At 42.5% G+C, this 22,812-nt stretch overlaps 1 protein-coding gene across 4 annotated transcripts; it reads left to right on the forward strand.

Moving 5' to 3' along the window:
* The first annotated feature begins 3,406 nt into the window (after window positions 1–3,406).
* LOC132208800 (zinc finger protein 436-like) lies at window positions 3,407–21,689 on the forward strand. 4 transcript variants are annotated; one of them, XR_009444929.1, is made up of 3 exons: window positions 3,407–4,363; window positions 8,747–10,185; window positions 19,147–21,689. XR_009444929.1 is itself a non-coding variant. In XM_059644139.1 (2 exons), exon 2 carries the CDS (start codon window positions 9,062–9,064, stop codon window positions 9,818–9,820), a length of 759 nt encoding a protein of 252 aa, XP_059500122.1. In that variant the 5' UTR covers window positions 7,205–7,743; window positions 8,747–9,061; the 3' UTR covers window positions 9,821–11,974. The 4 variants fall into 4 exon arrangements, 1 of the variants encoding a protein (XP_059500122.1); XR_009444927.1 differs by lacking the exon at window positions 3,407–4,363 and adding an exon at window positions 7,205–7,743; XR_009444928.1 differs by lacking the exon at window positions 3,407–4,363 and adding an exon at window positions 7,205–7,358.
* The last annotated feature ends 1,123 nt before the right edge of the window (window positions 21,690–22,812 follow it).

Raw genomic sequence — 22,812 nt, forward strand, 5'->3', positions numbered from 1 at the left:
TTATTTCACAGAGTATTCAAAGGGAAACTGACACCAGGCATAATCCCAGCGTTTTATGGGCCCCTCAGTTTATTGTAAACAGAACATTATCAGATTTTGAACATGGAAGGAGAAAGCATTATTCACAGTGTGAAACCATACACGTATTGTGTGTGTGTGGACACCAGTTTTAATTAACTACCAGGACTGACACAATGCAAGCCTTGATTGTGGGGAGGGATTCACTTGATTAACTACAGTCCTGGCACACAAGCTGTTCACACTGATGAGAGACCTTTTTAAATGTCCAAACTGTGGGAAGTGCTTTAAATGTTCTGATGAATCATCAATATGTTCACACTGCTGAGAGACCATTTGTGTGTTTTTTGTAGCCATGTGTTCAGATGATCAACTAAACTCCATTTACACCAGTGAGTTCACACTGGAGAGAGGCCATTCGTCTGCTCTGAGGGTGGGAAGGGATTCACTCATTTATCTCATTTGCTGACACGGAAGTGAGTTTGTCGGTAGCTGTTGGATGTTTGTATTTTGCTTTCAATCACAGTCAGTACTGAACCGTTTCAATGGAATCTGTTTCCATTGGTTTGAATAACTCCAGTTCTCAGTCGTTATATTTAGCATTAGAGTCAAATCAAACAGCTTTCTGTGTGACCTGCAGTATGTTTATTTTTAATGATATGTCTAATAAAAGTTTGTTCTCATTGAACATCTCTTCCCCCTCCCCCATGTATTCTCCATCCTCACCTACAACAACAACAGTGAGGAGCTCAAAGAGCTTCATTGTCTGACTCATGGTGACAATTGATCCACTGCCTCTGCTGCTTCCAATGATTCCAAGGGGCTCCTAAAGTTTGCCCCTGTCTGAACCCAGAACCTGCATGTTCCTCTGGCTATAACTATGTAGGAGACAAACCAATGTGTTATGAGCCCCTCTCAACTGGCTGCCAACATTTTCTCTCCTAATTCTCTCCCTTCCTTGTGTGCTTTTTCATCTGCTTGCCCCAACTTCTGAACCTTCTGTATTCCTCGTGACTGTCAATTTGGACTTTTCTCTTTGACACCTATCATAGGTGCTTGTTTTTTGTTCTTAAATTCTAATTGTCATACAAGCAGCCGTGAATGTTTGCCCTTCCTTTCCTTTCTGAGTGTAATTGAACCATCTTCTCTTTGAAAGTATTGCAATTATTAATTGTACTTTGTCCCGTCAACCTCCACTCAGTCATTGCTGTCCAGCTTTGACCTTGCTCTGTTGAAGACAACTTTCCATCAACTGAGCTTTCTTATTCTGAACTAATGCTGGTTATTATCTGACATTATTCTGTACCTTCCTACACGTGACCATGGTCTCCTGAATGATCCGCCGCTGACACTTGATCTACTTGGCTCCCATCATTCCCAAGAAGTATGATCAAACGAGCGCTCTTTCTTTTTGAACTGAATGCACTGTTTTTGGAAACTTGTCATGCATACAATCCAGAAAAACTTACTGTCACTGCCTGTTACTCTAGCAATATTCCAGTCTGTATTTGAAAAACTGAGGTCTCAAATAATACTACAGAACAGGAACAGTCCCTTTAAACCACAAGCCTCCATTAACGCACGATTTTCTAATCATGAAATCTCTTTCTTTCCCCTGCACAGTTTGTATCTCTCTATTCCCTGCCAATTCACGAATCCATCAAGATGTCTTTTAAGTATTGTGATTGTATCTGTTTATCCCACTTCCTCTGGCAATGCATTCTTGACACATACTATTCTGTGTGTAAAAACTCACCTTTCACACCTCCTTTACATGTTTCCCTATTACTTTAAACGTATGTCCCCTACACAAACTGTCATTTCTACTCTCGACTCCAACTACCCATGTCTCTCCCAGTTTTGTAAATTTCTACCGGGTTGCCCCTCAGCCTCTGATATTCAAATGAAAACAAACCAAATTTATCCAACATCTCCTCATAACTAATATCCTCCAAACAAGGTGATATCCTGGTAACCTGTTTCTGTACCCTTTGGTGGTTTGACGAGCAGAATTGTACACAACATTGCAAATATAACCTCACTAAAGTTCTAGCGAGCTGCAACATGACCAATTTTTATACACTTTGCCCTGACCATCATCTCCACTCGGGTTGCCATTTTCAGGAAACTGTGAAACTGTAGACCTAGATACTGCTCTATGATCGTGCTTCTCAGAATTCTGCCATTTACTGTACACTTCCCTCCTTCACTAGACCCTCCAAAATGCATCACCTCACATTTGTTTGGATTAAATGCCACCTGCCATTTTTTCCACACAAGTCTCCAGTCAATCTATGTCCTGCTGTCTCCTCTGGCATTCCTCCTCACTACCTCACAGCTCCCATGATCTTTGTCATTCACATACTTACTAATTTGATCACCTACATTCTCCTCCAAATTTTTTTTATAATAAATATGTTAACAACAGGCCTACACAGGCCCCACACCCCACCTCTTCCTCCGTTACATTGATGACTGTATCGGCGCCGCCTCTTGCTCCCCAGAGGAGCTCGAACAGTTCATCCACTTCACCAACACCTTCTACCCCAACCTTCAGTTCACCTGGGCCACCTCCAGCACATCCCTCACCTTCCTGGACCTCTCAGTCTCCATCTCAGGCCAACCAGCTTGTAACTGATGTCCATTTCAAGCCCACCGACTCCCACAGCTACCTAGAATACACCTGCTCCCACCCACCCTCCTGCAAAAATTCCATGACCTATTCCCAATTCCTCCACCTCCGCCGCATCTGCTCCCACGATGAGGCATTCCACTCCTGCACATCCCAGATGTCCAAGTTCTTCAAGGACCGCAACTTTCCCCCCACAGTGGTAGAGAACGCCCTTGACCGCGTCTCCCGCATTTCCTGCAACACATCCCTCACACCCCGCCCCTGCCACAACCGCCCAAAGAGCATCCCCCTCGTTCTCACACACCACCCCACCAACCTCCGGATACAATGCATCATCCTCCGACACTTCCACCATCTACAATCCGACCCCACCACCCAAGACATTTTTCCATCCCCACCTTGTCTCCTTTCCGGAGAGACCACTCTCTCCGTGACTCCCTTGTTCTCTCCACACTGCCCTCCAACCCCACCACACCCGGCACCTTCCCCTGCAACCGCAGGAAATGCTACACTTGCCCCCACACCTCCTCCCTCACCCCTATCTCAGGCCCCAAGATGACTTTCCACATTAAGCAGAGGTTCACCTGCACATCTGCCAATGTGGTATACTGCATCCACTGTACCCGGTGTGGCTTCATCTACATTGGGGAAACCAAGCGGAGGCTTGGGGACCGCTTTGCAGAACACCTCCGCTCGGTTTGCAATAAACAACTGCACCTCCCAGTCGCAAACCATTTCCACTCCCCCTCCCATTCTATAGATGACATGTCCATCATGGGCCTCCTGCAGTGCCACAATGATGCCACCCGAAGGTTGCAGGAACAGCAACTCATATTCCGCTTGGGAACCCCGCAGCCCAATGGTATCAATGTGGACTTCACCAGTTTCAAAATCTCCCCTTCCCCCACTGCATCCCAAAACCAGCCCAGTTCGTTCCCTCCCTCCACTGCACCACACAACCGGCCCAGCTCTTCCCCTCCACCCACTGCATCCCAAAACCAGTCCAACCTGTCTCTGCCTCCCGAACCTGTTCTTCCTCTCACCCATCCCTTCCTCCCACCCCAAGCCGCACCTCCATCTCCTACCTACTAACCTCATTCCACCTCCTTGACCTGTCCGTCTTCCCTGGACTGACCTATCCCCTCCCTACCTCCCCACCTATACTCTCCTCTCCACCTATCTTCTTTTCTCTCCATCTTCGGTCCGCCTCCGCTTCTCTCCCTATTTATTCCAGAACCCTCACCCCATCCCCCTCTCTGATGAAGGGTCTCGGCCAGAAACGTCAGCTTTTGTGCTCCTGAGATGCTGCTGGGCCTGCTGTGTTCATCCAGCCTCACATTTTATTATCTGTTAACAACAGGGGTCTGATTCCTACTGAAAGGCACTGGTCACAGATCTGTAGCTACTTTTCATCTTCTATGACAAAGCCAGTTCTGTACCCAACTCACGATGTAACCTGGGTCACTTAGACTTCTGTATCAGCCTGCCACAAGGGACCTTGTCAAAGGCCTTGCTGAAGCTCATGTGGATAACATGCATCTTGGCTTCCTGCCTCTCACAAACTGGATTGTGTTTTTTTTTTGAATAAGTGGTGAAGATGATCGATGAAGACAGTGCAGTGGATGTTGTCTGCATGTACTCTACTGAAGCATTCGACAAGCTCCCTCATGGTAGCTGGGCCCAGAAGATTATGTCATATGAGATCAATCCATGGTGAGTTGCTAAATTGGATTGGGTTAGAGGACAGAGGGTGGGTGGGGACGGTGTTTTTTGATTGGAGATCTGTGACCAGTGGTGTTCCATAAGGTTTGTCATTTTTTCAAAGATTTGGATGAAAATCTAAGCTGTCTGTTTAATAGATTTGCTAATGTTGTGAAAATTGGTGCAGGTGAGGATAGTGAGGTAGGTTGTCAAAGGACACAGCAGGATGTACATCAATCGGAAAGTTGGATGGAGAAATGGCAGATGGACTTGAATTTAGAGAAGAGTGAGGTAATGCAGTTTGTGTTTAATATCTGCAAATCCTTCTCTTCTAATGTCCTGCAAAAGGAACTTACAAGTCATTTACTGTCATTGCAGGATAGAAATTCAAAACAGACAAGTCCAGATCCTGAGGAACATTATTCTCCTCTCTTATTTCTCAAATCTGTAAATTCCTGGCTCTACCCTCCTTCCTCTTTCGACTGAAATCCACATCCAACCTCCCCATTTCTGTCCTCCGCTTCCAGTTTTCTCCCTTTCTCCGTCCTCTCCCCTCTGGATTAAATTCCTAACTCCTTTCTGCTGACTGAAAAATCAAATCAATGAGTCTGATTTGGGGTTTGAGACACTGGTGCAACCGCACCTGGAGTATTCTGTGCAGTATTGTTCTCGTGATCTAAGGAATGATAGTCTGGCTTTGTAGACACAGTGCTATGAAGGTATACCAGACTGATTCTGGGAAGGGGGTTTCTTCATTCAGAGAGGAGTGAATCTGTGGAGTTCAAATACCAAAGAAAGTGGTTGTGGCAAAATATTGAACGTTGTAAAGAAGGTTTAGATTATTGTTCAGAGGGACAAAGGGATCAAAGGGTGTTGAAAGTGAGAAGGTACTGAGTTGGTGATCAGCAATATCAGCATGAATGGCAGAACATCTCAAGGGCTAAAGTGCGATCTGTGCGTGAAGAAGGTCTGAGGCTCCGAAAGCTTGTGTTTTCAAATAAACCTGTTGGACTAATAAGCTGGTGTTGTGTGATTTCTGACCTTGTCCACCCTAGTCCAACACCAGCACTTCATGTTCTTATTTCCTAAGACTCTATATCACCATTTTTAATTTCCCTCCTAGTCATGGCTAGGCCACATTTCTCATTTCATTTTTGTGCCAGAAAGGAATGAACAACTGTTGCAGTTCCCCAATATTTTCTTTAAGTATTTTCACTTGCCTTTCCACTTCTATCCCATTAAGTAAAACTCCCCAATTTATTATGGCCAGTTTGTGTGCCATGCTATCACAGTTTCCTCTTTTTAAATTCAGGATCTTAGTCTCAGAAGCAACTCTACCACTCTCCAACTTAGAGTCACAGAGTTGTACAGCATGGAATCAGAATCTTTGGTCCAATGCGTCCAAGCTAACCGGGTATCCTAATTAATGTGGTCCCATTTCATACCATTTGGCCCATACCCCTGCAAACTCTTCCTGTTCGTGCACCCATCTAGATACCTTTTAAATGTTGTAATTGTACCAGCCCCTACCACTTCCTCTTGTAGCTCATTCCATACACGCACTACCCTTGACATGAAAAAAAAATTGCCCCTTAGGTTCCTTTTACATCTTTCTGGTATCAACTTAAAGCTACGTGCTCCAGTTTTGGACTACGAGCCTTGGAAAATGACGTTGGCTACTCACCTTATCCATGTCTCACGATTTTATAAACATTTATAAGGCCACCCCTCAGCCTCCAACATTTCAGGGAAAATAGCCCCAGCATATTCAGCCTCTCCTTATAGCCCAAACCCTCCAACTTCAGTGAAATCCTTTTAAATCTTTTCTGAACCACTTCAAGTGTCTTTACTGACAGCAACATTTCAAAAGTGGCCTAACCAATATCCTATATAGTCACAATATGACATTTCAACACACCTATACTTAATGCATTGACCAATAAGTGCAAGAATACCAAAGTCTTCCTATCTAACTTTGGCTCCACCTTAAAGGAACTCTTTGAACCTGCACCCCAAAGTCTTTGTTCAGCAATGTTCCCCAGGACCTTACCATTAAGTATCAGTTATATAAATAACACCAAAGGATGATGTGACTGCACAAGTGCAGAGATCCAGCAGGATGTTGCCTGGGCCGGAGCGATGGAGTTTTGAAGAAAAAGTAGAGAGGCTGGGTGGGGACCTAATTGAAGTGAACAAAGCTGTAGAGGGCATTGACAGCTTAGATAGGGAGAATCATTTCCCCTTAGTACAGGGATCAATAACGGAGGGGGGGGGGGTGGTTGAGAACACTTTTAAAATAAGTAGTTGGAGGTTTTAAGTGGTTTTGAGGGAAAACAAATTCTTCCAAAAGGAGGTGAGTGACTATCTGAAAGTCACAGCCTAAAAGTGTCAGAGGGAGGGTTCTGGAGTACTGACCACTTACACATGAGCACTATCCCATCACCTCCTTTCCATTTACCCATTGCCATGTAGTTACAAATTTAATTTTAGATGGGTAGCACTAGAGATTTATTTCAAATAAATTTTAAAAATTATCTTATTTATAGATTCAGACTTGAAATTTTGAAAAAGTAAATATTATGTATACATTGTCTATGAATAGGAAGGGAACAGAGGGATGTAAGAGAAGACAGTTTTAATATGGAAGGGCAAAACCTGTCAGCGCATGCTTGGAGGGCTGAAGAGCCTGCTTCTGTGCTGTATTTTTTTTTGTACTGCGCCCTTTTCCATCAGCTCCATCAGAGTAAAATTTTTATTGATTGAGGGCTTTCAATGGCAGGACTTTTACCCAGCAGTCCCCGCGCTGGTAAAGGTCGCTGATTAACATTACAGGCGAGCACTGCGCAGGCGTCGTGCCGTTGCGCTCTTTGGAATGTATCCGCTGCGAGTAATGGCGATGGGGGATGATGCTCTGCTCTTTTGTCACGTTCAAAGTAAAGATTGAAAGTGCGAAGGGAGAGATGGAAACCACGGTGGCTCAGGAGGGGTTTCTAAACACCTCTGGAAGGTGATGAAAACTAAAAATGAATCTGCAGGTGCTGTATTTCCAGATACAGGCCTTTGACCAGGAAGTGGTTCCAGTTTAGTGGGCGCCATCTTATCCGGGATCCGCGCACGCGCGACCAAACGTCACATCGTGAGTGGAGTTCCAACGGTCTCAGCTGGGTCCTAGCGCCAGGCGTATAACCGTAATTAACAATGGGGTTTTCAGCAGCTTCACCCATTCCCAGCCACAGCTGACCTATGCAGCCTCGAGTTGCCATGGGCCTTGGATACATTCAGTTGAGTGGCTGTGGCTGCAACTCCTGATACGTAGGAGAGCTGAACTTCTCGTTTTGTATCACTTCAGCCCTGATTTCTCATCTGTGGCTGCTCAACGTGGAGAAGAGTTGGTGAGTCAGGGAATTCTGGCTAAAACAGCATTCTGTAATACTTGGGTAAACCCATAGGAGTGGGACATGTATTATTACTGAGCATTCTTATTTAAGAAACTGGAACAGTCGTCAGCCCAGCGAGCTTTCTCTATCATTCTGGTAAGATCATGGCTGATCAGATTGTTACTTTAATTCTACTTTCCTGCCTGCCCTCCATGAGAAGTGTCTTCCATGCCCAGCTGTCCCTGGGCACACACTGCTGACCATTACATTTGATACCTTCCACAATGGTAACATGTCAGCATAAGGGGAGGCAATCATCTCGTGGTATTCTCACTGGCCTGTTAATCCAGAGACCCAGGTGTTGTTCTGGGGACCTAGGTTTGAATCTTGCCACGGCAGATGGTGGAAATTGATTTAAATAAATAGCTAGAATTAAGAGTCTAATGATGACCGTGAATCCATTGTCGATTGTTGGAAAAATCATCTGGCTCACTAAAGTTCTTCAGGGATGGAAATTGCCATCCTTACCTGGTCTGGCCTACATGTGACTCGAGGCCCACAACAATGTGGTTGACTCGTAACTGCCGTCTGGGCAATTAGGGATGGGCAATAAGTGTTGGCCTAGCCAGCGGTGCCCTCATCCCAGGAAGGAATATGGAGTAAAAAAAATGTCTCATTGACACTGGGAATTTCCTCATGACTTTGTTCTTTATTTTTGCTTTTATTAGTTTGAGTGGAAAGAACATTCTGTCACAGAAATATTACAGTGTGGAAGGAGACCTTTTGACCAGCCATGTCTGCACTGGCTCTTCACAATATCAATCTGACTGACTGAGAAGCTAGAATTATTTACTCTACATTGCCATCAATGGACTGATCATGATTCTGGCATTGAGGTTGTTGACTTGCTCACCGAGCTGGCTTGTTTTTGTTTTCAAGGTGAGCAAGTCAACAATCTCACCCACGACCTGAGCTACAAATCGTTGCAAAATACTGACATTCTGTATTTCTTTTACAGACGATTGGGAGAAGCTGATTTGTGAATGGCAAATGCAAAGTAAACATCACTAGTCAGGATCTGATTATCATCAGCTTTTCAATGTGGAAATAGAAATGCTTGCCTCTTCTGTCTGTTGGGGAAAACTTCATCGTGAGACACAGAAACACCCAAATGAGAATGTTACCGTGCACTGACTGTGTAAAGAGCTTTAACCAATTACGATGCCTGAATAAGCATTCCACCATTCTCAACCCAGAGAAATTACACGTTTTTTAATGTAAAAGAGGTTTCAGCAAATCATCCAACCTGGAGAGACACAAAGACACCAGCACCATGTACAAACCATGGAAATGTGAGTACTGTGGGAAGAGATTCAGTTGGCCATCCCAGCTGGAAATACATGGACGCACTCACACGGGGGACAGGCCGTTCACCTGCTCCAAGTGTGGAAGAGGATTCAGAGAGTCAACCAACCTGCTTGCTCACCAGCGGGTTCACACTAATGACAGACCTTTTAAATGTTCAGACTGTGGAAAGTGCTACAAATGTTCTGGGGACCTGATGTCCCATAAACGTGTTCACACCAATGAGAAACCTTTCAGGTGTTCTCACTGCAAGACTGGATTCAGAAAATCACCTGAACTCTGTGTACATCAGCGCACCCACACTGGGGAGAGGCCATATACCTGCTCTGCATGCAGGAAGGGATTCATTAATTCATCCAACCTGTTGAGACACCAGCGAGTTCATTCTGCGAAGAGAACTTTTAAATGTTCTGACTGTGAGGAGACTTTTAAAAGTAGCAATAACCTGCTGAGACACCAATGCACTCACACTGGAGAGAAGCCATTCACCTGCTCTGTGTGTAGGAAAGCATTTACACGATCATCGACCCTGGTCACACACCAGCGAATTCACACTGGGGAGCGACCATTCACCTGCTCCATGTGTGTAAAGAAATTCACATGTGCATCTCACCTTCTGAAACACCAACGCACTCATACAGAGGACAGGCCATTTATTTGCTCTGTTTGTGGGAAGGGATTCACTGAGTCATCCAACCTGCTGCAACATCAGCGAGTTCACAACTGACTGGGAGTCAGATTCTGACAGTATCGCTGCTGGTCATTACAGCCAGGACTGAACTAGCAAGTTGATCTTGAGGAGAGCAAGAAGTGCGTTCCAGCCATTTTCTTCCATGGCACAGAAATCCTAGCCCTTGATCAGAAAACCCTTTACAATTGTGTATAAAGTCAGAAATAACAATGATGAAAGCTGGAAATGTGCTGTCAAATCAAAATTGGTGTAGAACGATGACCTTTCCTGGCTGGAAGTTAATGGGCACATTTCTGCTTTCCGTACATTAGTAAACACAAAACTGGAACAAAACCTTCCATTGCTAATATGGCATCTCTCAGCCTTCTCTTTTCCAAGGAAAAGATCTTCAGGCTTTCCTAGTGAGTATAACCTATTCCTTCATGTGATATTTGTGGTTGAACTTTTACTTTCCTAGCCTTTGCGAATTACGACACATTCAGAAATGTTTCAGATCTGAGGGATTCAGATCGGAATATTTATATTTACATCATTCTCTCTGTGTCTGTTGGCTTAACCACTTAACCATAGGAGTTTGCTGTTAGACTGTTGTCGATCAACCAACAAGCATTCATGAGCGAAGCACATTCCACTAAAAAAGAAAACCAATTTTCCTCTTGCATCTTTTAGATCTTCCTGCTGTTTTATCCCGGTAACATTTTAAATCAAACCCATACACCTCAGTGAATAAAGTTTATATTTTTAAAAATGCGGAACTGAATGTCACTGATGCACACAGAGGAAATACAAACATAACTGCTGAGAATGAGAAGAGCTCAGCAAAACAAACACCTGGAAAGTAAGGACATCCCCAACTTGACTGTGAGCACACAGCTCATGAAAGATTAAAAATAGAACAGAATTATTGAATGAAACACCTCCCAGTACTCTGTGTACTTAACTATCTAGTGAACTCTTAATATTTGCGAACTATGCTTAGTCACTTAGAAGTGAAAAGTTTTAAAAGCTCAGTTAATTATCACTAAACAATTGAGTATTAAAACTCTAAGAAATGGGAGAATTTAAGAAATAGCGGAAAACGCCAATTATAATTTATTTTCCCATTAATTTGGAAGGATTGGGAAAGAAATTTTTTTCCAACTCCCATACCAAGTGTTCATGACACTCTTGTTTAGTTGGAGGACTGAGCATGAACAGCCGTTCCTCCAACCTTTTGGGGTGTCTGAGGAGTGGGACTGGATCTGGAGCTCCCCTATTGGCTGAAACTCTGCCTCACTTGGAAACTGTTTGTGATTTTAAACCCTGTGCGGCTGGAGCAGACATTTCAAAGCTTTGTTTACACTTTAAACCAGGCAGATTGCCTGTGATTGGCATTGACCTGAAAAATTAACCACCTAATGGCTGATGCCTATATTTTTTTGAGTTGAAACAGGTACGGCATCTGTATATGTTTTGCCTGTCAACAAATAACAGGGTCTTGTGTACTAACACACATGGATTCCAGTGCATGCAAATGGACCACACTGTGAGCTGGACTGACAACTCTAAATTGATTGTCAGTGTAATTCTTAGCAATTAGCAACTGTAATTCATAACTATGAAATACTTTGAAAATGTTGTCAAATTGCAGAATTACATCTAATGCTGTCATTTGCATTTTACAAGCATGGACTAGTTGAGTATGGTCAGTACCTTGCCATTGCAAACATTCAAAAGGAAATGCTGTTTGATACGATCAGCCAGTCTTTGGGATTATGGCAGACATGCCTAGCATCACACATATCCCATATTACACATTTATGTGATTGGCAGAACATTTTTTGGTTGGACAGCAGCATTCCAGTACTGTTGAACACCAATCCTGTAATTCTGAATGGCAGTAGCAGTTTGAATCAGCTGGTTTCATTTAATGCTCAAAAATTTAAGATACCTTGCCATTTCAGAGTAATCTGAGGTACACAGGGCACTTCTGAGTTTGGAATGTGATAGCTTCTCGTTTGTCATTTGGTGTAAGTTTGGAAAGAGATTCACTCACTCATCCAATCTGCTAAGATACCAGCCAATTCACAAGTTACTTGCGTGACAGAGATTTGCTGCTAAGCACATTTGGAGATGAACAGTGTTCATTGAGGTCTGTTTCTGATAATATTGGATAATTCTCATCCCAGTTATAGGGATTAATATCCTCAATAAAAGTCAAATCATTCAAATATGTTAAACATACAGTGTGTTTAAACTGCTACTACAATTGTAGTACAATTGATTTGCTGTCAACACAAGGCCTATCTGCTCTAGTAGTGCAAGAAGTGATTGGGAAAGGTTTTCCAGTTGGTTACTTTTCAGACCTAGTCAACCCCATAGATTGACAAATACCTCCGTGTACTCAACATATGTTCAGTATTCACTGTTTATTTCAGGACAGAGTACCTCAAAGTTTAATTCAGTAAATCTTCACATCCCATATCCTGCCATGACATTATTAACGTGGGGCCAAGTTAACTCAGAAATAATGCAACAGCGGAAGAAATGCAACATTTGTACATCTCTAAACACTTAAACTCCAGTCAGATGGTTGACAGGGAGCTGTTGATATGGTCAAGATCACTGTCTTGCCTGCCGCGCTCATCATCAAGCTCTCCACTCCTGTTCACTCTCTTGTCACTGCTCAAGACAATTTGGCCAAATCAGATTGTTCCCATGACTGGGATCCCACTCCCTTTCGCTACTCATCAGACTCAGGATCATCAGATCTGTTTCTTCAACCCTCCAAAAAACCTCCGCATGGTCCCTGGTACAGGCAGTGGAAAAGATTGTGTTACACATTTTAATACACCAGGGACAACCACCCAATCCTTATATTATTTATGGACGGTAAAGTAACATTTAAACCATTAAAAGGAGCTCACCGGTGAGACCAAACAGGAAAGTCCACATGATAAAATTAAAGATCAAAGTACAGGGGATCTAGGATAACTTGATAAGTTGGATACAAAATTGGCTGACTGATGAGACAGTGGGTGATGGGAGGAGGCTGTTTGTGTGACTGGAGGCCAGTGTCCAGTGGTGTACCATTGGGATTAATGCTAGGTCCCTTGCATAATCTTAGCCCGCCTCATTTCCAAAAACCAAGTCTAGTCGTACATCCTTTCTCGCTGGACTGAAAACATATTTTGGATTAAAATCCTCATTTACAGCATTGTGGGTGTCTCCAAACCAAACGCACACAAGCTCACTGCCACCATGTCAAGGTCATTTGAGGACAGGCAGCAAAACTTAGCCCAGTTAATAAAGTGCAAATCCATGAATGAATAAAACAATGCTGTTGAACAGTTCCCTGAAAATATTTAGGAATTCTTGTCATTTACACTTATTTCCGTACTATTTGGTTCTAAGTTACATTGATTGCCATCCCAATTCACTCTCACATCATAGCTAACGATCTCACCAATGGGAATATCTTTACCCACCATCCCGTGCAGTAGTGAATGTCTCATCCTCACCTTAGCAAGTTTCTTCTTCCTTGGAATGAATTTCTGCAGTGTCTCTTGAATTATCCCAAGAAACCTGTGCCATTATGCTCCATTGGTTCCCTTTCATCAAGAATGTGTTACTTCCTGAAAGAATGACAATAAATTGTTTAAAGTTGATTTCTTACCGAACCACGGACTGCTCACCTTAAAATTTGCTTCATGCCCTGCTAAGTCATCTTTGATCATAACATCCATCACAGGGAATACGTTATAAGTTAATTGGTGCGCAGTTACCTGCATTCTATGTCTATACCCATTTGAATAAAGGATTTAAATTTCTTTGTTTCCCAATCTCTGAATCTTCCCCAAATCTAGGGAATTTTCAAATCCAAAACCAAAACCAACACATCAACTCTCTGGTCATTTCCTTTAAATTCCAGGATACTGTCCATCAGGACGCAGCGTGTCTCAGCATGTAGTTCCGACAATTCACTCAATATGTTTCTCTGGTGATTGTAATTTTCTTCAGTTCCTCCATTTCCTGATTAATTCCTGCTTATTGAATAAGTCCAATGAAAAATACCCGTTCAATTCACCTGCCATCTGTTTGTTTTCTATTAGTAATTCGTCAGACTTTTCTCCTTTAGTACAGATGCTTCCTTTATGAACTTTGTTTTAAATATGCAGGGAAACTGCTAAACTGTCTTCGTATTTTGGCTAACTTTGTCTCCTACTTTTTTTTTCTCTCCTTATTAATCTTGTAGTCATTCTTTGCCATTTTATACCTTCTGCTTTGTCTAATCTGCCACCCATACTTCAGCAATTGTATGCTTCTTCTTTGTAGTTGACATCATCTTAAATGCATTTTATAGTTACCCACAGATGATGTAATATTTCCTCCATTTTTTCCCAGTTTCCAATCCTCCAATGTCATGAATCCTTCAATATCCTGCTCCAAATCCATGTCATCCTGTCACCATATCTGTGTGATGATTACTGGAGCATACTTATTGACTTGGAACTTTTCTTTCTCACTCAAATGTATCTGATGGGTGTATACTGATGTATCCCCTTAATTATTTGCCATTGTATCTCAACCGACCTCTGAAGCTAAATTGCCACTTCACTCTAGCTCTGATTTCACACCCACATGACTGCCCTAATTTAAGTTTAAAATAATAGTCTGATACCCACTCCTGTCCCCGAAAATGGTTGTAAAATTCCATCAGATTAGGGTCACTGCTACCTCTGAGTGCCTTCACTGTGAGGTTGTTAATTAAACCTCTGTCATTGCACAACATCAAGTCCAGTACAACTGGCTCTCTGGTCAGCTTTAGAATATGCTGTTCAAAGCGACTATTTTGAGAACATTTTATGAACTCTTCATCAAGGCTACATTGGCGCATCTGATTTTTCCAGTTTAGGTGCAGTTTAAATTCCTCATTTCCCACCATGCTGGTGCTGGTGCTGGTGCTGGTGCAAGTCCCACACAGCCCTGAACCCACTTGTTCTCACCAGCCTGTGATGCACACATTCATTTCTCTAATCTGATTTGAATGTTTGGGGATGGGGGAGGTTATGAGAGCCACATGCAGTCCCAGAATTCCCTGCATCTTGTTACAGAATCGAAGGACAGAATTTGATCCCCAGTGTCTGTGCATGAGCACCACATCGTGTCCCAATCCCTCATCGTTTTCATTCACGTAATTGTCCAATTCTCTTCTAAAGGGGCTGAATGAACCTGACAATGCATTCTCCCACTTGCAATGGGAAAGGTGTTTCACCCTCCTCATATGAGAATTCCTTTGTTAGTCTCATTGAACTGGTATCCTCTGCTTCTGATTTCACCAACACAGTCAACAATGTCTCACTATCGACTCTGTTCTGATATCTCAGGATTCTGCACACACAAATCAGATCTCAAGTTAACTTCCCTTCTCCAAGGAGAAAAGCCTCATGCCACCAATAAAAGCAAAATGTTGCAGACGTTGCATAATTGGAAACAAAGAATACAGTACTACATTCTCAGGGTTTGAAATGTTAACTATTCTTCCTCACCAGATGCTACCAGACCTGCTGTGTTTGTCCGATTTCTGTTTTAGTTTAAAATTTCCAATGTTCACAGGGGTTTGTTTTATTGAAATGAAATCTCCATAGTGCTTTGATTATCTACAGTTCTTTTGTACCAGTGCACCAGTCTTCCTTCTATCCAGTTGCTGCATCCTTTATTTTCATTTCAAATTCATTGTAACTTGTGATATTTAACACCCAGTTATGGCCACCTTCTGGCCAGACTGCCTGTGATGTCACTGTCAAACCATCGAAGCTGCATTTTGCGCTTCAACTTCAGTCCATTTGTGTATCTGACTCTATGACAGTCCATAAACCTCACTCTCTCAGGTCTGAGACCTTCCCTTGTTCTTGTTTGCAAATACTACCTTTTTCACACTGTTTGAATTCTCACATTTCTTATGTGTGCCAATCATCTAAATCCTGTACCATCACTTTGGGTGTGATAACATACTGGCTGTGTGTTAGAAGGATTTCCTCATGCTGAGGAAATACTACATTCTTTTTAGTTCCAACAAGAATTGACTGAGAAAGAGAGAGAAAAGAACATCTCCAGTGACATAAAATCAGGTGAGATGAAATATCGCCATACATTCATTTCTCCACATATGTGTCTGTGTGAGATAGTAACAGTATCTGCCAGATTTGCTGCTTCACTGGTCATGAACACTTGGTGCTTATCAAAATAAGTTTATAAATTTGAAAGGCTGCTATTTGAATTATTTCATGATGGTAATTTCCCATAACTTCTCAAAATGTTTCTCTAACTTCAACTAAAGCTGAGTTTCCTGACATACGCAATGCAGAAAGCTCTACTCGTGCAGACTTTGTGAAAACCCTACTAGTTACAAAACAAAATGCGGTGGGGCCCAAGTAAGCTTGAAGATTAACAACCGGTTGGTAAGAATTCATTGGCAGTACAAGCTGGTGTACTGCACGTGTGTGTTTTGCGCATGTACACTAATGGAGGTTTCAGGGGGGTATCAGTAAATGTCACCCTCAATTCATAAGCTTTAGAGATGAGCAGATAAGCATTCATTGTTGTCACTTAGAAAATTTCCTACATTGCAGACTGTTCTCCTGGGAAGCTGGTGTATACTGTCATAGCGTGCCAAAATACTTTGTAACATGGGAGTCCAAATCACTTTTAGTCATTTAATCTGTGCAACTACCTTCTTAAATGAGGTAAAGCATGTCTTGGCTCCATCCTTGTTAATTTAGATACAAAGCATAGATTCTTGGGTATATCAATTCCCTCAATGGAATCATTATTACCCTTCAGGGTATTACCTGTTTCTTACTTCTCTATTCTCACCTTTTCCTTGACAAACTCATGTTCTCCAATTCTTTATCTCTTTGGAGTTTGATTTTTAAAATCCACCTCCTTTTGCATTTCTCCTTGCTTTTCTGTCTCCATTATTCCCTGTTCACTTTGCCTTCTAATTTCATTACTCTCTATTTTTCATTTTCTATAATTTCAGGTATTTATATTTTTCTCAAAGTCCTGTCTCTTTTCATTTATAACTATATATCAGCCAATTCCAACTGTGATATCCTGCTTCAAAGTTTCCTTTCTTCCAACTCTAAATGTTGTAAAATGACTTGAAGTTTCTCATCCTCACAAGATCCTACTTGTACTTCTACCTTCAATTTATTTGCTAATTCTCTCGGTTTAGTTTTCAAAGATTTTAGATTGATCAGTGAATTATCTTTCACTTCCGGAAAACTCTTAGCCACATCTAAACCATTGTTAGGTTTTGTGCAACGAACATGCCCACTACACTCTGCTTTATGCCCTGGAACTATTCTGTAGCTGTTATTTGGACAAGAAAGACACAGATCGTTTTTAGAGCTAAGGAACTCCAAAATCCCATCAAGAGACCCCATGACCCTCCACATGTTATGATCCCAGCTGAAGTCATTGTTAGACAAGCCAGGCAGAAATCTAATAGATTAACAATGTTATCTCTCACTAAAACATAAGCATATAGTGCTGCAGATTTTGCTTTAACAATTAAATAGAAACTAACTAGCAAAAGAGATGAATATTAAAATAGAATAAAACAAACCATTTACTTATAGTACAATTTGAAAAAAATTATTTTTAAAAACACAGTAAACATATAACTACACAAATTGCAAAAACCCAGTCATAAATTAAAAAGAAACAAAATAGCTTTTGTACATTACCCAATACAGCACTCATTGAAACATAGTAACTGGGAGCAGGAATAGACCATTCAGCATTTGAGCCTGCCTTGCCATTCATTGTGATCGTGACTGATCCTCATCTCAGTACACCATTCCTGCTTTTGCCCTGCACTTCTTGACACCTTTAAAATCTAAAAAAAATCCATCTGCTTGTTGAATATGTTCAGACTTGGCTTCACAGCCTTCTACGGGAGAAAATTCTACAGGTTCACTACCCTTTCAATGAATAAGTGTTTTTCATTTCAGTCCTAAATGGCCTAGCCTGTATCCAAGAGTTATGAAGTACTCACACCAGAGCCTCTGTGTCTGCACCTTTGCAGGTTTAACACACTTTTGGCTTTAATGCTTTAATGCTAGAGCTTCTCCCTGGAGCTATTATATACTCGAGCTTAAATATGCTCAGCAGCTTTAAGGTTTAGTTACAACATGTCTGGTGTGGGGCAAACTCTAACTCCTCATTCTAAGGTTATCTAGTTCACGATATCTCCTTCACTATTTAGAGAACTGAACTGCAGGGAATTCCTATTCCAATAACCTCAGAAGTCCACTCAAAACTCAAAGTGAAAGTGAATTTGCTCAACTGTTTAAAAGAAAGTTTTGTAAATATCAAACCTTGAGGCCCCATTATTTTCCTTATCGGGTTAGAAGATAATCTAAGAAGAACAAAAAATCCGTTAGTGGTGCTCGCAAAGATATCCAATTTACAGCCAGGCCTCAAAAACCTGTTTTAAAATAAACTGCTGTGGCTACAGTAATACGAGATAATTATTAATTTCAGATGCACAGGAAACACACTGCTTACTAACCAAAATCCAAAGAAAAATTGCAATAAATGGAACTTGAGGAGATCTGTCTAATCCAAGTTCCCCACTGAGAAGGCGATAGTTTTCCTGTTGTTGAACTGTTGCAGACAAGGTGGTGAAGGTACAACCATAAGCTTTCTGATAAAGATTTATAGAATCTTCATCAGCAACAATTCAGGAACAGCAACTTATGTCCAAATCAGAATGTGACTTGAAGGGAATTTGGAGATAATGTTTACACAGACCTGCTGCTCTTGGCTTTCCAACTTGTGGAGGTGACAGTTTCCATCAAACATCACATTGAGATGCAAGTGTAGAAATCCTTCCTTGCTAACTTCCCAACTTCTCTTGTGTTGGCCAAAACCTGGTGGTAGGTTGCATTTCCTGATGGACTCTTATGTAAGTTGGTAAAATCTGGCAGCTTTCAGACTCTCCCTTTCACCTGCTGACCCCATGAAAGAGCAGCTTTATTCAGCTCAATTTCACAATCTTGCTTTGAATTTTTGTTTAAAAACCAGAAGTTGCTGGAAAGGCTCAGCAAATCTGACAACTTCTGTGAAGAAAAATCAAAGTTAACATTTCAGGTCTGGTGACCCGGATGTTCAGAGGAAGGGTCACTGGACCCAAAACATTAACTTTGATTTATCTTCACAGACGCTGCCAGACTTGCTGACCTTTCCCAGCAACTTCCAGTTTTGTTCCTGATTTACAGCATCCACAGTTCTTTCAGTTTTTATTTTGTATTTTTGTTGTTTCTCTCTCTCTCTCCCTCTCTCTCTCATTCCCTTTTTTCAATTTGTTTCAGCAGATATTGGATGGAGAATATGTACAAGTGGAAAACTCAAATATCACATCAGGATCTGACAGTGATGCTTGATTCCTGGAAACAGAAAGCACCCCATTCACAGAGTGAAGAAACTGCAGCACGTTGTGGATGTGGATGAGGCTGCAGTTGATCATCTGGATTGCAAAAACACAAGCAGAGTCACATTGGGGAGAAACCATATAAATGTAGGGACTGTGAGAATGTATTCAATTATTCATATGAGCTGGAATATCATTGACGCAGTCATCCAGCAGAGAGGTTGATCTGTTGCAGTGAATGTGGTGAAGCATTTTTTCATTCATCCACCTTGCTGATGGCCTAGCAGGTTCACACTGGAGAGAGGCCATTTAACTTTTCTGTGTGTGGGAAGAGGTACATATTTTTATTTGCAAAATTGAGACAGTGTCATTGCTGTGACTGGGATAAGAGCTTTAAATGTCCGTGTGGACTGAGGGAGAACCAGCACATTCCCATTGGATACTCCCCATTCCAAAGCTCTTACTGCAGCAAGAAATTCAGGCGATCATCCAGCCTGTCGATACATCAGTGAATTCACACTGGGGGGAGAGCTTTCACATGCTCTTGTGTGTGGGAAGGGATTCATTAATTCGTCCAAGCTGCTAGTACACCAGTATCTACGCTGGCGAGAAATCTTTCCAATGCCTAGGTTCAGGAACAATCAAAAGGAAATTGGACAAGTGCTTGAAAGAAAATAGTTTCAGGCTGATTGAGGAGGCAGCGGCGGAGAGGGTGAAGTTTGAAACCCAGTCATGTCACTGCAGACAGGTCGCCATGTCAACACTGACAAACATTCCGTTCCACATTGTTTCACACAAGTGGCTAGAATGTCAAAGTAAAATCTTAAATAATGGGGAAGGTTATTATCTGAAATGTGCAGCCAGAGAGGGTGGTAGAGGCAGATTTACTGGAGATTTACAAGAGGAGATTGCCACTGGATGAATTTCTCAGTCAGGTGGTCACCCAAATGTTACAGGAAGTAGCTGAAGGATTGACAATTGCTGATTTGAGACTCAGGCACCAGCACCAGCACCACCATCAGCTTCCATCCCCCACTCCCTCAATAATAAACCCTCCAGTGCAGACTGTTAACTGGTATCAATTTCCCTCTGCATCTTACAATTGGGGCACTGTCGAATGGAGGTTAGTGCTTGTTCAGCAATTCCCTGTAACTACCGCAGTGCAAGTTCTGTTCTGCAGCCTCTGAGCTGAATGGCTTGAAAAACTTCCTGTTGCCCTGCCCTTACTTGGCCTGTTTGGGCCCACGACCTTCTGGAAAGTTGCTCAGTGGCAAAGTGTGAAAATTTTGCCCACTTGAATTGAGTTTTGTGTCCTACAGAAAGGAGACTGGAGGCGTGGTGTCATGATGCAATGATAAACAGCCTCGCTCTCCATGTCAGCAAAACAAAAGAACTAAGCATTGACTTCAGGAAGAATGGAGGAGAACACATTCCCATCTCAGCCAACAGAGCAGAAATTGAGAGTTAAGTTTCTAGGAGTGATGATAATCAACAAACTGGTCTGGACTTACCAGTTAGACATGACAGTCAAGAAGGCACAATGACGGCTCTTCTTCTGCAGGCAGCATAGGAAATTTGCCAAGGTCATAAGGACCATCACCAACTTTTACAGATGCACCATTGAAAGCATACTGCCCAGGTTCAAAATGCCCTGGTACGGCAACTGCTCTGCCCACGACTGTACAAACTGTAGAAGACGGTGTGCGCAGGCCACACCATCATGGAAGCCAACCTTCCACCCATGGACTACATGCCTACAAAGAAAGGCTACCAACATCATAAAAGACCCCTCCCACTGTGTAATGCTCTCCCACAACCTCTTCCATCAGGCAGAAGATACAGTAGCTTGAACACACGCACCAGCAGGTTCAAGAACAGCTTCTTTCCAGACATTATTAGACTGATGAATGGACTATCTAACTTCAAATCATGTTAAAATGTTGATCTTGCTCTGCACATCTCCTGTGTGACGTAAGCTACACACCTCACTCTGTGCCAGCATCCTATGACCTGTATATCCTTGCTTACTATGGTTTGCCTGTAGTAGTCACAAGACAAAGTTTTACACCGTACACATGGCAGTAAATAAATAAGGTCAAATCTCGAGGTGTTCTCTCGTCTAGACAGGGCTGTCCTCACCACAGTCCTCCCTCCAGTCTGATTGCTAGGTTTCACCTCTGAGCCCTTCACTTACTGCTGTCCTGCTGCTGATCTTCACCTCAGGCATTTTCTTGCTACTAACCACCATTTCTCTAGGTGTAGTCACTGTGTGCCTCAAAGTCTGAATATCAGTTTCTGAGACCCTTGGACAGACTGGACAGGACGTAATACCATTTCAGACAAGCGCCATTGTTTACGAAAGCCCATGTGCAGAGCCATCTGATGGGCCGAATAGTCTACTCCCGTGTTGCTATGACTTGTAATTCTTTTAATGTATATTTCTTTATTCTGGTATTTTAACAAAATAAAACAGAGAAATCCTAGAAAGATACTAGAAGTCCTTGCTCACCTGGCAGATGAAATGACAATTGTATCATCGTGTCTGAGGTTAACATTCTCCTCCAGCTATTTTAATGCAGACTTTGAACAACTTATTTCAACAGGTCTGTTTTAAAAGTTAGCACCAGGCATGGTTACATTGTGATGGCAAAAGTCAATTTCAGATTAGAAATTTCAACCTGTTTACTTTCATTCTGGAACAGTTCACAGTTTGACACCAGTATCTGAACTGACACACATTTCTGGGATTCAGTAACGTTGTTCCTGACTCGAAACAGACTTATAAAGTGGCTTCTGTTCTGTGTCTAGGAGTTGGAACCATTAAAAAGTACCGCTGGAAAACATTTCCAGCACACCTCACTGTTAACCCACGTGGGGAATTTTCTGTGAGAACAGAAAGATGGGAAAGAGCAATGTGCTATTTGCCTCTCTCAGTGTGACCCCGAGGAGTGTGTCCAGGCTAAGGTTCTGTTCCGACCAATGATCCCTCTCCAGATTATCCTTTGAGCTCCAGCAGATGATGTTAAACACTGAGATGGGAAAGAATATCAACAACAATGTTTTTAATTCAGTAAAACTGAATTGTTAACCATGTATCTAGAATACCAAGAATTGTCAATATGAGCAAAAGCAAAACCCAGTGATCAGAACATTATTTACTCCAGGATGTGATTAACTGGAGGATCTAAACCCCTGCAGCCACTGGCGAACTCACAAGTGTCTCAGTTGGTGAGATGACTGAGTGACTATTGGCCCACACAAGAAGCGCGTGACCCGCTTCTCACCAGTGTGTTCCTCCGACACTTCTGCCATCCACAATCCGACCCCACCACCCAAGACATTTTTCCATCCTCACCCCTGTCTGCTTTCTGGAGAGACCACTCTCTCTGTGACTCCCTTGTTCGCTCTACACTGCCCTCCGACCCCACCACACCTGGCACCTTGCCCTGCAACCGCAGGAAATGCTACACTTGCCCCCACACCTCCTCCCTCACCCCCTATCCCAGGCCCCAAGATGACTTTCCACATTAAGCAGAGGTTCACCTGCACATCTGCCAATGTGGTATACTGCATCCACTGTACCCGGTGTGGCTTCCTCTACATTGGGGAA

The sequence above is a fragment of the Stegostoma tigrinum genome, unplaced genomic scaffold (assembly GCF_030684315.1).
Source record: "Stegostoma tigrinum isolate sSteTig4 unplaced genomic scaffold, sSteTig4.hap1 scaffold_537, whole genome shotgun sequence".
Classification (NCBI taxonomy): domain Eukaryota; kingdom Metazoa; phylum Chordata; class Chondrichthyes; order Orectolobiformes; family Stegostomatidae; genus Stegostoma; species Stegostoma tigrinum.